General features: G+C 40.8%; 1 protein-coding gene across 7 annotated transcripts in view; it reads right to left on the bottom strand.

Annotated features, from left to right (window-relative positions):
• DOCK3 (dedicator of cytokinesis 3) overlaps nt 1-16,771 on the bottom strand; it is an 899,254-nt gene that overhangs the window by 233,161 nt on the left and 649,322 nt on the right. For all 7 annotated transcript variants that reach the window (XM_053600715.1, XM_053600720.1, XM_053600716.1 and 4 more), the window contains 2 exons: nt 7,637-7,725; nt 1,559-1,684 (listed from right to left, as the gene is read on the bottom strand). In XM_053600715.1, the coding sequence (XP_053456690.1) occupies nt 1,559-1,684; nt 7,637-7,725 (215 nt within the window). The remainder of the gene's footprint in view (nt 1-1,558; nt 1,685-7,636; nt 7,726-16,771) is intronic.

The raw sequence follows: 16,771 nt of genomic DNA, 5'->3' as shown, positions 1-16,771 counted from the left end.
AATTTGATGAGTATGTAAAGGATATCGATAAGGTAATGTCCAAATCTTAGAAAAACAAGTTCTTAAAAGAAAGGAAGGACTTTAATTACTACTCTTGGAATATATTACTCCACCACAGAAGCCTAGGTACCTAATTTTAAAAAGATCACTAGGTCAATTTCAGTAACTATCTCGATAATATACTTTTTTTTCAGAGCCACATTGCCAAGAAACCAGAGACTATGCTTGGGTTCTTCTTTTCCTAATTAGGCCTAGAAAACTGAGGAATGATCTCAGGACAGCCTGGGATAACTGTTCTAGGAGGACATTTTTCATAAATATGGAGTCTTTTCAGCATTTAGAGATAAACTTAATTGATAATGGCTTAAATTTCCTATCCAAAAGACCTTCTTGTATACACAAGTAAATAAGGCTGTATGTAGAAGCTTCCTCTGCATTCACAGTGTCTATATAGAAAGAATGAAGATGACAGAAAATAAATCTGGGTATATCCTGGGAAGTTGGAAGGCAACTGAAACCCATAGCATGGGCCTTCTCTATGCTCAGGCCATACTACCCTTGGGGTATATACTGGTAAATGTTACCAACAAGAGGATTTAGTGATGCCCCACAAAGTACTCCAAATCAGTAATATTTAAAATGGTTACAATCAGTTCAGTCTAACCTGGTCTAGCCCTTTTAAATCAAAGCAAATAAGCTTTTAGCAAAACATTAAACTCAACTGAGAGAGTAAGTTCACTCCTGGAATCTATCTAATCACTCTGACATTTGCCTGTCCTCATCTCCCTCTTCTTACTCCCATCTTGTTTGGATGTTAGACCACTTGCCATCTATCTGAACCATGCCTTTTCCGCCTCCTTCACTCTTGATAGCCCCCTCTGCTTCAATGCCTCATTTGGATCCCCTTCTCTATCCATACCAATGTATACCTAACTAGGAATCATGGACCTGGTGAGGACCTTTACTGCAACCACACTTAAGGGTCAGTGCATTCCCATTGTGCATTAGGTGAAGGGTGTGAGACAATTCTTAAGAAACTGGCCGGGTAATACTATTCACAGTGCTTAATTTATGGCATCTGTCTGATCTATTTTTCTGATATATTAAAATGTATCTGCTATTTCCAAACAAATGGGATTCACTGGTACTTCAGACATGTATTTTGATATATTCTTCTCCTTAAGAAGGAAGTTCTTGTGAGACAATTCTCTTCTAAGAAATTTGATACAAGAGAAGGGTATTCAAAGGCATCTCCATGCAGAGTTCTGCGTTGGTTCCTACCATCCAGCCTGCACAGGAGCAAGAAAGCCCATCTGCTATACTGTCATATCATACTGGTAAATGTGATATTGGGACTTCTGGGAAAGAACACATGCCTGTAAGAGCCAAAGGGGTCACTGGCTGCAGAATGCAAAAGGAAATTAGACTTGGGATGCAGAAACTTATGTTTTTTGACTATAAAGCTTCTATACGGCATAATTCATCACTTGCTCAGTAGGGGAACATTGTACTCTATCCTAACCCATCTTCCTCCTCAGCCCCAGGCTGTTCTGCTTACCTGGCATAATGACATCAGGAAATCCCAATTTTCTTGTTATCGCCAATCCCCTATTAAATATCATGGGATTTTCTCTCCGAATCTGTTCCATGTCTCCACGAAGAAGCTGTAGAGAAATGATAAGACCTGCGAAAACAAAATCATTTCCTTACTCAGACCTGTTACGTAGTATTAGGAAAAAAAACATTAAAAGTCACATTCTCCAGAGGAATATGTGTAAAGTTCAGCATTTTTCTTCTTGCTTAAGACTCCATGATGATTTCAGACCTTCCAGATAATCTTGTTTCAAACTTGGGAGAATGAATCTATAATGTCCCTTCAGGTGTTACCTGTGTACCCTTTGAGTATTATACAAGGTTAGAATCTTCTGAAATTCTCTCTTGCATTCCACTCTCCTGAGGGCCCACTGCAGCCACCAGCCATAAGACTTCAAAAGGCCAACTCCACATGAAAATAGCAAGTGTTATCTCAGAGATTGTAAACAGAATTAGCTGTTAACAAATTTAGGGGCAGCGCCCATAGCTCAGTAGGTGGGCCAAGGCTGGCAGGTTTGAACCCAGCTGAGGATAACTGCAACAAAAAAATAGCATTGTGGTGGGTGCCTGTAGCCCCAGCTACTTGTGAGGCTGAGGCAAGGTAATTGCTTAAGTGCAAGAGTTTGAGGTCTTTGTGAGCTGTGATGCCGCGACACTCTACCCAGGTGACAGCTTGAGACTCTGTCTAAATAAATAAATAAATAAATTTAGGTGCTGCTCTATGGACACAAAGAAAGGGACTTCTTCAAGGGGGATGGGAGGAAAACCTTGCCTGTTGAATAAGAATATGGATATGAAGTAACCAAGGTAACCAATGACTAATAGAATGAGGTCTCAGTGACCCATAGAAAAGGGCAATACCGCCTGGAGGCACTGAGAGGCTGATTACTTGCAACCAATTTCAAACAGAGAAAGTATTTATACCCCTGCTGGGCCTTTATGTCTCCATGTCTCTCTCTCTCTGTCCATGAGAGGGACCTACTTCCAACTCTCTTTGGAAGTACTCTAAACTTTCTCTTTGTTCTTCTTAAATAAAATCTCTCCTTGGTACCTTGAAATTTGTACAAGTTACTTTGCTCTCTACTCATGCTGCATGTGCCACTTCAGTTTTATTTACAGTTCCCATTCATTTATACTTTTGATTACTGCCAGGCCTTGACACCATGTAACTGAACTAGGTCAACTGAGTTAGGGGAGCTGGGATTCCCAACCCCCCAACATTGGGAATTGAATAGAATATGAATATGTATATAAAAGAAAGAACAAAGTGTTATGACAATGAGAATTATTAGAAGAATAGCAGCCAGAATGAATGAGAGATGAGAATAAGGGGCTATGACAAGGAGAATTATTAGAAGAATAGCAGCTGGAATGAAGACAATAGCAAACAAAATTATAGAATTAGAATGGTATGGGAATGGGGAATGATGAGGAGTTGGAGAATAGAGAAAGAGAGAAGTCAGATAGACAAAAGAGTTGAAGATATTTTATCTGGCAGAAGTATTCCAGTAATTAGAAATATGTACTCTTAGAGCTAGGACAAGGGGAAAAATAAGGTTCTACTGCAGAACCTTATGATTATCTCATTGCTTCTGTTAAGCTCATGCATCCCAAGAAATCCTGAAATTACAAACATGGTATCCCAAGGGTCATTAACACAAGTATCACAGTGCCCTGAAAAGCAAACATATGGCATTCCTGTTGACATTCTAGTTACATAATCAGTATTTGGGATTTGATCACTCTAGCCTAAGTATTCTTATAGCTTAATCAATGGGTGGACTAAATGGCAATTCCTTTATGAACCTGAAAGACTGGGGGCCAGAACCAAGACCACAATGATCTCTACAAACAACAGCTTTTACTGTACTTGTATTTTCTCTTACAACCTCAGCTCATTTATCTTCATTGTCTTTACACAGCTAGCAAATCTTATCCTCTGGATAAAGACAAATCCACTGACATCGAAATCCTGACAGCCCAGCTTGAAGCAAATAGCTGAGGATGGAACAATCTCTAGAATTTGAGGGGTTGGTGGTTGGAGGGCAAAGGAAAAATATCAATGGATGCACTCTTATCATTCTGCATTTACAAGGATTTACTCAAGTACCCATTGACTGCTTTTCATCTGCATTTTCTAGAGAAACCAAAATGGCCAATGATGAAAATTTAAATTTGCAAAGATGGAGACTGATGGTACTGGGGGAGTCACAGCTAGCTCCCTTAAGGGATCCTAAACAGTTGCTCCCCATCTCTAAACATAATAAATAAGAGGAGAGCTTCAGTTTACAGAAGAGACCAAGTGAAAATGCAAATAGAATGAAAGAAATCACATCATGGATAGAGAATATAAATCACCAAAGCATCCCCTTTTGCAGGGGTTGGGATCCTGAAATATCTGGGTTTCTTCTGTGGTTCTGAAACCATGGGCTATTGAAGCATACACCAAATAATGTTAAGGAAACCTCCATGAATAGTTCAGGTAAGCAACTCACTCGCCTACCTGGTATTCAACTAATTCTTCGGGAACACCTGGTGTTTAAGCTCCCATCATCTCAATGGGGCACTCTAGTCAAAAAACTCTGAGCTTTCTGATTCACCCGACACAAGAAAACTATTTTCTTCTTGAACTTTACCTCACCTCAGGTTAAAGACTGGTTCATAAAAAGGTAACTAGACAAACTGACACCTCTGTAGAATAATGGAGGCTCAGCAAATTGGCCAGCAACTTGGCTTTGTCTCTGTGCCCCACTTCCTCCTTGTGGAAATATTGAAGATTAATTATGTAAATTAATCTCAGCCCAAGATACAGAAATAAAACTGTAATTAATAGTCATTTAAAAATTAATAGAACTCTGCCTGGAATGGTGGTTCATGCCTGTAATCCTAGCACTCTGGGAGGCCAAGGCCAATGGATTTTTTGAGTTCAGGAGTTCAAGACCAGCCTGAGCAAGAGTCAGACCCCATTTCTAAAAAACAGCTGGGCATTATGAAAGGTGCTTGTAGTCCCAGCTACTTGGGAGGCTGAGGCAAGAGAATTGCTTAAGCCTAAGAGTTTGAGGTTGCTATGAGCTATGATGCCATGGTGCTCTTACCCAGAGTGAAACTATCTCAAAAAAAAATAAATAAATAAATAATAGCTCTGGCTCCCCAGGAACAGGTGTGGAGATAGGAGGAGAGGTCGAGCTTCAAGGCACCTGGCAGCCTAGGTGGATGTGGGGGCTGTGGCCAGGTGCCATCCTCCAGTGAGGGGTTCCTATGGGAGGGAGAAAGGAAAATGGGTGTTTCCTTGGTAAATCTCTGCCCTTGGCTTTTGTAGAAATTGTTCCTTCTGCTCCCTGCCCTGCTGTGCCTGGCCACCCTGCAGCAGAGAAGCCAGGCATGAGCGGGCAGCCAAGTTACTGTCTTATCTGCAGTTGCTGTCAGAGCTCTTTTTAGGTACCAGGGAAAGAATTTGTAGATTAGAGTCAGCCAGCCCTATAATTCAATTCCAGTGGTTCCCTCTGTCTGCCCTCAGTTTCCTAGTCTGCAAAATGGGAAAAGGAATAATCCCCTACCTCCAAAAAATTAATAGAAAATTTGTGTGCCAACTGCTTTATTTGTCTTCATTTGTCCTTAATGACCTCCATGCTACTGGAAATGTTAAGTCTGTGCCTACACATCTAAGAGGCCAACAATGAAAACAATGAAAAATGGAGAACCACATCCAGTAAGTTCCATATAAAAAAGTTACCACTGAATGACACATTTACTCTCTGTGTTCAAACTCAATGTAGCAATTCCTCCTTCATTTTTATATGATTTAACTTGAAGGAAAAGCACAGATAATTTCTGAAACAGAATTGCAAGGCAATGAACTATCCACAAGGTTTAACAAAGATGGGTAACAATTTATAGCAAAGTAAATTAACTTTTTATAAAGACCTATCTTTTAGTAAAGAGACTACTAAAGACTAGAACTATTCCTTGAGCAATCTATAAAATTCTCCAATATGAAGACCCCAGCATCCAGCAGTGGAAAACCATGCTCAGAAATCTGGCAATTCAGTAGAAAAGGCAGTGGCCTGGAGTCTGAAGACCTGGGCTCCAGCCTGGCTAAGCCATTAAGTCATTTCGCTGAGCTTGGAAAAAGGTAATTTCCAAGGTCTCAACCAGCTTCTAACACACTTCAAAAAGCAGCTGTGTGCTCCTCTTGACTTTTTCATAACTAGATGGAGACTGCTTCTCACTGGGGCCAATCCTACCTGAGGCTCCCTGAAGTCTGTGTGCCTCAGCACAGTGGACCTTCTAACACTGTTTCAGTGGTCAGTGTCTGTGAATTCTGGACAAAAATCACAGGCATTGAAGATGGCACAGTCTCTGCCCACTCTGGGGAATGGGACAAAAATTTAACCTGGTAAAGTGATGGTGGAAAGTGCTCTTTCAGGTTTTTAAAAAATGTATTATTACCATCATCTCTCTTTGTAAATATTCTCCATGTTTTAATCATATCATGCCCTCAAGAACTTGTAGTCAAGGGTACCTCTTTATAAATTAAGTAAATGAAGGAAGGAATATGACAAATACTGATGTGAATGGTAGTTTTCCAAATTGCTAGTAACTGTCTTATACTTTCAAAACGTGAATTTATTTATCTGTTACTTTTGCCTAGTTTTTTTTTTTTTTTTTGAGACAGAGTCTCAAGCAGCTCACAGCAACCTCCAACTCCTAGGTTTAAGAGATTCTCCTGCCTCCACCTCCCAAGTAGCTGGGATTACAGGCAGCTGCCACAATGCCTGGCTATTTTTCGGTTGCAGCCATCTTGTTGTTTGGCGGGCCTGGGCTGGATTCAAACCCGCCAGCTCAGGTGTATGAAGCTGGAGTCTTAGCTGCTTGAGCCACAGGCGCTGAGCCTAGTTTTAACATACTGCATGGAGCTCCCTTCAAGCATACTGCATGGAGCTCTTTGGCATCCAGGCACATACACAAAGGAAAACTGTAATTTAAAAACAGTGTGGAGGGCTCTTAAGGCCCCCACGCTACAGAGTTTTAGAGAAATCAAGTAGTTCCAGCTGAAGTTCTCAATCTTTGTTGCCTTTGGTGTGGATCTCCTCTAAGGACCGACTCTCCTGATTGAGTATCTCTTAACTCAAATAGTGAAAAAACAAAGTTCTCTTTAACAAGTATTATTCATTAGAAACTGCCATGCCTTGAAGTGACTTTATACTGTCATTGAAGGCAAACTTACAATTTCCAACTAGGTCTCTGAAAGTTAAAACAAAGAAGATTATGTAAAAGAGGTTATGAAATGATTTAGAGGTAAAAACTATCAGGAGAAACATAGTTCTATGTAAATTAGATAGCTATCTGTAAAGGTATACAAAGGCTTAAAGGCTTTTAGTGATTCTAATTTAATCAAATAATTAATGTTCAATTTAGAAAACAATATGTGTAGAATTGCACTGAGATCTATATAGAAATTATTTAAAAAGAGCTTTAAAAGAAAAAAGGAACAAGGAAAAGAAGTTGAGCGTAGATGAAACTGCTTTGAAATGAAAATGTTCTATTCTAGTTTCAGAATGACTGATATTGGTGGACTAATTGCTGATTCTCATTAGTGAAGGCCTTCAGGAACAGAAGGAGCAGTGAGTGGTAGCCAGCTATCTATCTATCTATCTATCTATCTATCTATCTATCTATCTATCTACCTACCTTGGGCTGGGATGTATAACCTTTGTTCAGGAAAACATAAATTTCACCACGTAACAAACCCTGAACACTTTTGCTCACTTTGGATTTAAATTGGAACTCAAGTTACCTATCAAAGCACAGGGACTACATCATAGAAACAATAGAAAAAGTATTCTTGTCTGCAGATCTTAGGGAGGGCCTCAAATAACTACCAAAAAAAGACTTATTTTTAATAGTAGAAAGTGCCTGTGTAGGAGAATAAACATCTATAGGAAATTGAACTTTACATATAGCAGCCCAATAAGCACCAACCAACTGAAGTGCTCTATGATCAGCAACTGAAAATGCAACACAAAATTTTCTAGTACATCACCATGGCTGGCGCTGGGGGCGGAATATTTGGCACTGGACTTTCGGATGATGTTCTCATGGATCTGGGACCACTCACTCTCATTGTTGCACCTGAAACAGAAAGACAGGTGTTATGGCACTCAAGTATTGCACAAATTTGGTCTAATGTTCCAATATATAACACTCAATTTTAAGGAAAAAGAATTCCTCGGAGAACAGGAGACAAGCTGGCTGACTGAAGCCAGCTTTCCACAGAGGCTCCCGTCCAGAAGGAGAGTTAAAGGACAGAAATTTAGCAAGTAACCTGGCGGATTAGAGCTGCGCCAAGAGAGAAGGTTGAAGAATGCACATCAACCCTGCTGAAGTGAGCTGCAACCCCAAGGATACAAACAAAAGGTACAAAATCCATCACCAAGCAGACGGGAGTCCCCTCCCCCATGAGAATGGCTCGGAGTACCCCATAAACAAACGAGCAGAGTTCAAAAGTCCTCCCATTATACTCCATGGGAGAGACCCTCTAAAAACTGATCCTACTTCCCCTACTAGGGTGCCATAGCACTCTTCTGCCAGGCATAAAACTGTGTAAAACTGTATATATTCTCTACCTACAATTCTGGGCTCCCAGCACTCCCCTCTACTCTCACTCTGAGGTCTGGAGGCCTGTCCCCCAGGAGTCCAGATGCTTGGGTGTTTTCTCGAGAGGTGAAGACAGAGCATAGACTACTGGTGGCCAGTGCTGATTCTGCCACATGGGAGTGAGGAGAGGATGGTGGGCTGAGAGGGAAACACACTGGAGCGGCGGTACACTGAGGCATAGAGCAGCAGCTGTTTTTGACAATAATAGGGCTCACCCCTGGATATTCTGGAGTCACACCCCCTGTCTCTCTGGGCAAACCAGAAGAGGCTGGGCATCTTCTCAGGTGGCAACCACTGGCGGAACAGATCTGGGATGGAAACGCAGGCCCCATGACTAAAGGGTTTGCCTGAGGTGGTACTGGCCTGGGTGAAGCATGGGTACTAGAAAACGCACGGGGATTAGAAAATGCACGTGCAGTGCTGGCAGACTTCTAGGGCAGGGCTGACCCAGAGGACCACTTTACTAAGCCTAAGACACACCTGGCCCTCAGGGGATCATCAGCCTAGACAAAGGAGGGCAGGAGGCTAGAACTGACAGCTAAACCATGCTGTGAATACAAACCTGCAGGAGCAAAGACATGGCCTGAGGCACAGGTTCTGTGAACTCAAAACAGCTTCTCTTTTGCAGGGGAATTTAGCCAGTACATTAACAAATTCCGCACAGTTGTTCTGTTCTGTCAGTAACATCAATCAGGGGCAGGGCTGGAACTGAATGAACAGCCCAGCCTCCATCAAGTGCCCAAGCTTGTCAGGCCTCACCTCCCCCTGCCACATAATGGCAGAGAGCAGCAGCCTGGCTGAGGAGACATAGATTTCCCTGTGATTCAGGCAGGTGCAAACCCCTGGAGTATCTGCTCATTGGAGGCAAGTAGTTCACAGCCCTGCAGGGTTATCAGTAACTGGGTGTGACAGAGGTGCAAGGACGCATCAACCTTCCCAGACTAATCTATTTGCTGGGTGGGTCCTCGTGACCTCACGGAACACCAGAGCAAGTCATATTGGAGTTGTCACCAGACCCCTGTGATCTAGTTGCCAGAGACCTTTTCAACTCTCCCACCTGAGACAGGTGCTGACTGAGACAATTGATTGGGACCTTTTGAACTGAGCCAGTTGCCCTAGGACTATCCAAGTGGTGTCCTGGGTGTGTGGTTGTAGGAAGGTTTGATTTTCCTTTTCCAATTGTTGCCTGTGGGGGGGTGGGGTGACTTAATTGCTGGTATTTCTCCACATCTGAGACTTCAACCCAGAGTAACTGTTTCACTAAGGCTAGACAGAGACCAGCTGAAAACAAGACAGAGCCACTTAGCCCCACCACACCAAGCAGGTCCCCAGTTTCTCAGGCTCTAGCATTGCACGGGTCCTCAGCAAAGCTCCAGGGGTCAAGGTAGAGATACCAGTCCCAGCTTTTGGGCAAAGGGCTGGTTAATCAGTACTCCTGGAGCCCTGAACCTAACTTTTCTTTATCCATTCATTTAGTCAAATGGTGTAAAATAATCATGGAGCGGAATCAGCGGAAAAACTCTGATAACATGAATAACCAGAGTAGATCAACGCCCCCCCCCAAGGAAAGATATGGCAGATGTAACTGAAGATCCCATTCATAAACTGATGGCCGAGATGTCAGAAATCAAATTCAGAATTTGGATTCCAAACAAGATTAATAGAATGGAGGAAAAATTGGAATTAGAAATTCGAGGAGCAATTCAAAAGTTGTCTCAAGAATTCAACGAATTTAAAGATAAAACCACCAAAGATTTTGACACATTGAAGCAAGAATTTGCAGCCCTCAATGATCTGAAAAATAGGGGAGGTGGAGCATGATGGCGGACGGGATGGACATGTAGCCCACCTCAACCAAGTCATCAGGTGAGAGGGAGGGGACTCTGAATCTTTTCCCCATGTGGATTATTGGTGTGGACAGACAGCTGGAGATGCACAGTGAATTGGCGGATTGCTGTATAGGAGGTGTAATTTAAAACCACGGACTCTGTTACAGAGATTTTCCCTGCCTGGCTGTGCAGGCTGGCAGCTGGCCCCTCCCTCACGGAGGACAGCAGTTTGCAATTCCTGGCAAAACCCAATTGATGAAAATTTATTCCTGAGCAGAGTTTGGAGACCAGAAAGGGGTGCCATTTAGAGCCACAGGGGGCTAAGCAGCCCAATGGAAAATTGAAGGGAAGAGATCCCATCCAGGAAACAGACATTTTGAATTGTCCAAAATGGCAGACGCCTTCTCCCAGAACAACAGGAGTGATTAAATAGACCGGACCATTCCTGGTGGGGAATATTGGTGTGGACTCGCAGTTCAGGCAGTGCGGTGAACTTGCGGGTGGCTGGACTCAAAAGTCCAGATTCAAAAGAGAGACTCTGAGCCACAAAAACTGAGGAAAAGGTCTCCGTGCGCGACAGCGGTGGGAGATAGCAGCAGGAGCCTGCGGCAGCCAGTTCCTCCCCCACAGCTGATTGCCATTGCCAGTTTGTGGGAGAATGTGGTAGCAGAGTGGAAATATTTGTGAAGTGTGGACTCCTGCATCAAGATGGGAGGTCGGATAGGAGTGCTGGTCTGTAACAGAGCAGCCGAGGTTGGACAACAATTAGGAAATAAACTTTAATAGAAACTTGAAAATGGCAATTGGCCAGGTAGGGTGGTTACTGTGGTAACAATGTAAACTGTGAATTAGGTATAAGCCTGGGAACCACTCACACCGCCACCTAGTGTCCAGAAAATATATTGCATTATAAATATATTCCTACGAAAGTTGACCCATACGCATACATATAGATGTATAATTCTATATATATGCAAGAATAATATTTTTGTGGTTGGTGCCTTTCTTTTTCTCAACATTTTCTTAGAGGAGCTATTAAATTTTTTACTTTTTATTTTTTCTATTTTTAATTTTTTCTTTCTTCTTTTTTAACTTTTTTATGAACACCCCTTTTTTTCCCCTTCTCTCTTCCTCTTCTTCCCTTCTTATGGTTTCTTAGAGTGCTTACATCAGATTTTTAGAGTTTTTTTTGTTTGTTTGATTTTTGTTTGTTTTTTCCCTTTTTTCAAGTAGTTTATGATTATCATTATTTTTATTGTAGTTTTTTGTTGTTGTTTGTATGTCTGTGTGTTTCTGATTGCTCGTGCATCTGTGGGCTTGTGTGTCCGGTAGCCTTTTTATCTGTTTATTTGCTCATTTGGTCTCAATGTGTTTGGTGTTTTGCTAAATCCTCGGGTTGGCTATTGTCCCTAACTCCAACTTTCACATTCAACAAGAACAAAGTAGAATGGGGGATGATGGCTGATTGGAGCCAGCTCTCAATAGACGCTCCAGTCTGGAGGGAGAGATAATGACCAGAAAGAACCCAAAATGCCAAAGGAGGGGAGCCAAGCTGAAAGATGAGATAGACAATTGCTCGTCTTCCCTGCTAAGGCAAGCTTCGACTTTCAAGAAACTACTTTCAGGTACAGATCTCATAACAAACAGGTTGTGTGGCCGTCCCCTCCCCTAAAAGAGTTGCTTGCTTACTTGAGATCACTACTGGTGAGCGATAAACTGAGGTTCTCCTACCTCACCCCAACTGAAGGCAATTGCCGGGAGTTGGGACTCCTTCTCAAGAGAGCCCCTGCTGTGAATCTAGGAATTCCCTTGTGTGGAGGAAGTTTGAAAAAATATTATCTTTTTTTTTTTTTTTATTAAATCATAGCTGTGTACATTGATATATTCATAGGGAATCATTCACTAGCTTCACAGACCGTTTACCAAGTTTCACATACACACTTGTAAGATGCACCGCTGGTGTAATCCCACCAATCCCCTTCCCTCTATCCACCTCCCCGCTCGCTCCTCTCCCTTTCCCCCTTCCCCCTATTCTTAGGTTGTAACTGGGTTATAGCTTTCATGTGAAAACCCTAAATTAGTTTCATGGTAGGGTTGAGTACATTGGGTACTTTTTCTTCCATTCTTGAGATACTTTACTAAGAAGAATATGTTCCAGCTCCATCCATGTAAACATGAAAGAGGTAAAGTCTCCATCTTTCTTGAAGGATGCATAATATTCCATGGTGTACATATACCACAATTTATTAATCCATTCGTGGATCGATGGGCACTTGGGCTTCTTCCATGACTTAGCAATTGTGAATTGGGCTGCAATAAAGATTCTGGTATAAATATCTTTGTTATGATGTGCTTTTTGGTCTTCTGAATATATGCCCAGTAGAGGGATTACAGGATTGAATGGCAGATCTATTTTTAGATCTCTAAGTGTTCTCCATATCTCTTTCCAAAAGGAATGTATTAATTTGCATTCCCACTAGCAGTGCAAAAGTGTTCCCTTTTCTCCACATCCACGCCAACATCTCTGGTCTTGGGATTTTGTGATACAGGCTAGTCTCACTGGAGTTAGATGGTATCTCAAAGTAGTTTTGATTTGCATTTCTCTGATGATTAAAGATGATGAGCATTTTTTCATATGTCTGAAGGCCGCTTGCCTGTCTTCTTCAGAGAAGTTTCTCTTCAAATCCCTTGCCCAGCCTGAGATGGCATCCCTTGTTCTATTCTTGCTAATGTGTTTGAGTTCTCTGTGGATTCTGGTTATTAAACCTTTGTCGGAGACATAACCTGCAAATATCTTTCCCCATTCTGAGGGCTGTTTGCTTGCTTTACTTACTGTGTTCTTGGCTGTGCAGAAGCTTTTTAGTTTGATCAAGTCCCAGTAGTGTATTTCTGAAGCTGCTTCAATTGCCCGGGGGGTCCTCCTCATAAAATACTTGCCCAGACCGATTTTTTCAAGGGTTTTCCTGCACTCTCCTCTAGTATCTTTATAGTTTCATGTCTTAAGTTTAAATCTTTGATCCAGTGAGAGTCTATCTTAGTTAATGGTGAAAGGTGTGGGTCCACTTTCAGTCTTCTACAGGTTGCCAGCCAGTTCACCCAGCACCATTTGTTAAATAGGGAATCTTTTCCCCACTGAATGTTTTTAATTGGCTTGTCAAAGATTAAACAATGGTAAGTAGCTGGGTTCATCTCTTGGTTCTCTATTTTGTTCTGACATCTACTTCTCTGTTTTTATGCCAATACCACGCTATTTTGATCACTATCGATTTGTAGTATAGTCTGAGGTCTGGTAGCGTAATTCCTCATGCTTTGTTTTTATTTCTGAGTAATGTCTTGGCTATTTCAGGTTTTTTTCTGATTCCATATAAAACGAAGTATTGTTTTTTCAAGATCTTTAAAGTATAACAGGGGAGCTTTAATAGGGATTGCATTGAAATTATATATTGCTTTGGGTAGTATAGGCATTATAACAATGTTGATTCTTCCCAGCCATGAGCATGGTATGTTTTTCCATTTGTTAACATTTTCAGCTATTTCTTTTCTTAGAGTTTCATACTTCTCTTTATAGAGACCTTTCATGTCCTTTGTTAGATAAACTCCCAAATATTTCATCTTCTTTGGCACTAATGTGAATGGGATAAAGTCCTTAACTGTTTTTTCAACTTGACTATTGTTGGTATATATAAAGGCTACCGAATTACAAATGTTGATTTTGTAACCTGAGACGCTGCTGTATTCCTTGATCACTTCTAAGAGTTTTGTAGTAGAGTCCCTAGTGTTTTCCAGATATACAATCATATCATCCGCGAAGAGTGAAAGTCTGATCTCTTCTGACCCTATATGGATAACCTTGATCACCTTTTCTTCCCTAATTGCGGTGGCTAAAACTTCCATTACAATGTTAAAAAGCAATGAAGACAATGGGCAGCCTTGTCTGGTTCCTGATCTGAGTGGAAATGATTCCAATTTAACTCCATTCAATATGATATTGGCTGTGGGTTTGCTGTAGATGGTCTCCCTCAGTTTAAGAAATGTCCCCTCTATACCGATTTTCTTAAGTGTTCTGATCATGAAGGGATGCTAGATATTATCAAAAGCTTTTTCTGCATCGATTGAGAGAATCATATGGTCTTTGTTTTTTAATTTGTTTATGTGCTGAATTACATTTACAGATTTATATATATTGAACCAGCCTTGAGACCCTGGGATAAAACTGACTTGATCAGGATGTATAATTTGTTTGATATGTTGCTGGATTCTGTTTGTTAGGATCTTATTGAATATTTTTGCATCTATGTTCATTAGTGATATCGGTCTATAATTTTCTTTTCTTGTTGGGTCTTTTCCTGGTTTGGGGATCAGGGTGATGTTTGCTTCATAGAACGTGTTAGGTAGTCTTCCTTCTTTTTCCACATTTTGGAACAGGTTCAGTAATATAGGTACTAATTCCTCTTTAAAGGTTTGGTAGAATTCTGACGTGAAGCCATCTGGTCCCGGGCTTATCTTTTTAGGGAGGTTTTGTATGGTTGATGCTATTTCCAAATTTGATATGGGCCTGTTCAACATTTCCACTTGATTCTGGCTAAGTCTTGGAAGGTGACATGCTTCCAAGTATCGGTCAATTTCCTTCAGATTTACATATTTCTGAGAATACAGTTTCTTGTAATATTGATTAAGGATTTTTTGGATTTCTGAGGAATCTGTTGTTATTTCGTCTTTGTTGTTTCTGATTGATGAGATTAGAGATTTTACTATTTTTTTCCTAATTAGGTTGGTCAAAGGTTTATCTACTTTATTGACCTTTTCAAAAAACCAGCTTTTTGACTTATTGTTGTATTATTCTTTTGTTTTCAATTTCATTTAATTCTGCTCTAATTTTGGTTATTTCTTTTCTTCTATTGGGTTTCGGGTTGGAATTTTCTTCCTTTTCCAGCTGCTTGAGATGTCCCATTAAGTTGTTAACGTCCTCTCTTTCCATTCTCTTGAGGAACGCTTGCAGTGCTATAAATTTCCCTATCAGAACTGCCTTTGCGGTGTCCCAGAGGTTCTGATAGTTCGTGACTTCATTGTTGTTTTGTTCCAAAAAGTTGGCGATTTCTTTCTTAATCTCATCTCTGACACAGCTATCATTCAGCTTAAGGTTATTTAACTTCCATGTTTTTGTATGAGTACACAGATTCCTGTTGTTACTCAGCTCAAGTTTTATTACATGGTGGTCCGAGAAGATGCATTGAATAATTTCTATTCCTTTAAATTTACTGAGGTTAGACTTGTGACCTAAGATGTGATTGATTTTGGAGTAAGTTCCATGGGCTGATGAGAAATATGTGTATTCAGTTTTGTTGAAATGAAATGTTATGTAGATGTCTGCTAAATCCAAATGTTGGATAGTTAGGTTTAAATCTAAGATTTCTTTGCTCAGCTTCTTGTTGGAGGATCAATCCAACACTGCCAAAGGAGTGTTGAAATCTCCGAATATTATGGAGCTGGAGGAAATCAAGTTGCTCATGTCTGTTAGAGTTTCTCTTATAAATTGAGGTGCATTCTGGTTGGGTGCGTAGATATTAATAATTGAGACCTCATCATATTGAGTATTACCCTTAACAAATATGAAGTGACCATTCTTGTCCTTCCTTACTTTTGTCAGTTTAAAACCTATTGTATCTGCAAATAAAATTGCAACACCTGCTTTTTTTCTGATTTCCATTTGCCTGAAATATGGATAACCATCCTTTCACGCTAAGTCTGTATTTGTCTTTTAAGTTAAGATGTGACTCTTGTATGCAACAGATATCTGGCCTGAGTTTTTGTATCCAGTCAGCTAACCTATTCCTCTTTAGAGGACAGTTTAAGCTGTTCACATTAATGGAGAATATTGATAATTCTGGTTAAGTTGTGTGTATCGAATTTTTCAAAAGTCCAGTGGGCATTTTTAATCCTTTCACCAGTGTGGAAATTGGAGTTTGAGCCGAAGTCTCTGAGTGAGTTTACTTTTGTGGTGGAGGATTGGGTTGGTCATTATGGAGGATAGGTCTGAGAATATCCTCAAGAGCTGGTTTGGTTATGGCAAATTTCTTCAACATATGAATGTCATTAAAGTATTTAATTTCTCCATCATAAATGAAACTTAGTTTAGCTGGATACAAGATCCGGAGTTGAAAGTTATTTTGCTTTAGGAGATTAAAAGTCAGTGACCACCCTCTTCTGGCTTGAAAAGTTTCAGCAGAGAGATCTGCAGTCATTCTAATATTCTTCCCTTTGAAGGTAATGGTTTTCTTTCTCCTGGCAGCTTTGAGGATTTTCTCCTTCATATTAACTTTAGTGAAGTTAATTATGATATGCCTGGGGGATGTCTTATTGGGGTTCAGTCGTGCTGGGGTTCTGAAGCTGTCCACTATCTGAATTTCAGAATCTCTAGGCATGTCTGGAAAATTCTCTTTCATAATTTATGCAGAAGGGCCTCTGTGCCCAGCGAGGCCACTTCATCTGTTTCTGGAACTCCTGTGATTCAGATATTCGCCTTCTTCGAATTATCTCAGAGCTCTATGAGAGAATGATCCATTTTTGCTCTCAATTTCTCTTCCTCTTTGAGAGTTTGGGAGCATTCAAAGGCTTTATCTTCGATGTCAGAAATCCTTTCTTTTCCTTGGTCCATTCTGTTGCTGAGGGATTCTACTGTATTTTTCATATCT

The sequence above is a fragment of the Nycticebus coucang genome, chromosome 8, assembly GCF_027406575.1.
Source record: "Nycticebus coucang isolate mNycCou1 chromosome 8, mNycCou1.pri, whole genome shotgun sequence".
NCBI classification, from domain to species: domain Eukaryota; kingdom Metazoa; phylum Chordata; class Mammalia; order Primates; family Lorisidae; genus Nycticebus; species Nycticebus coucang.
Note: the sequence above shows the minus strand (reverse complement) of the source record. Positions and strands in the feature narration are given on the sequence as shown.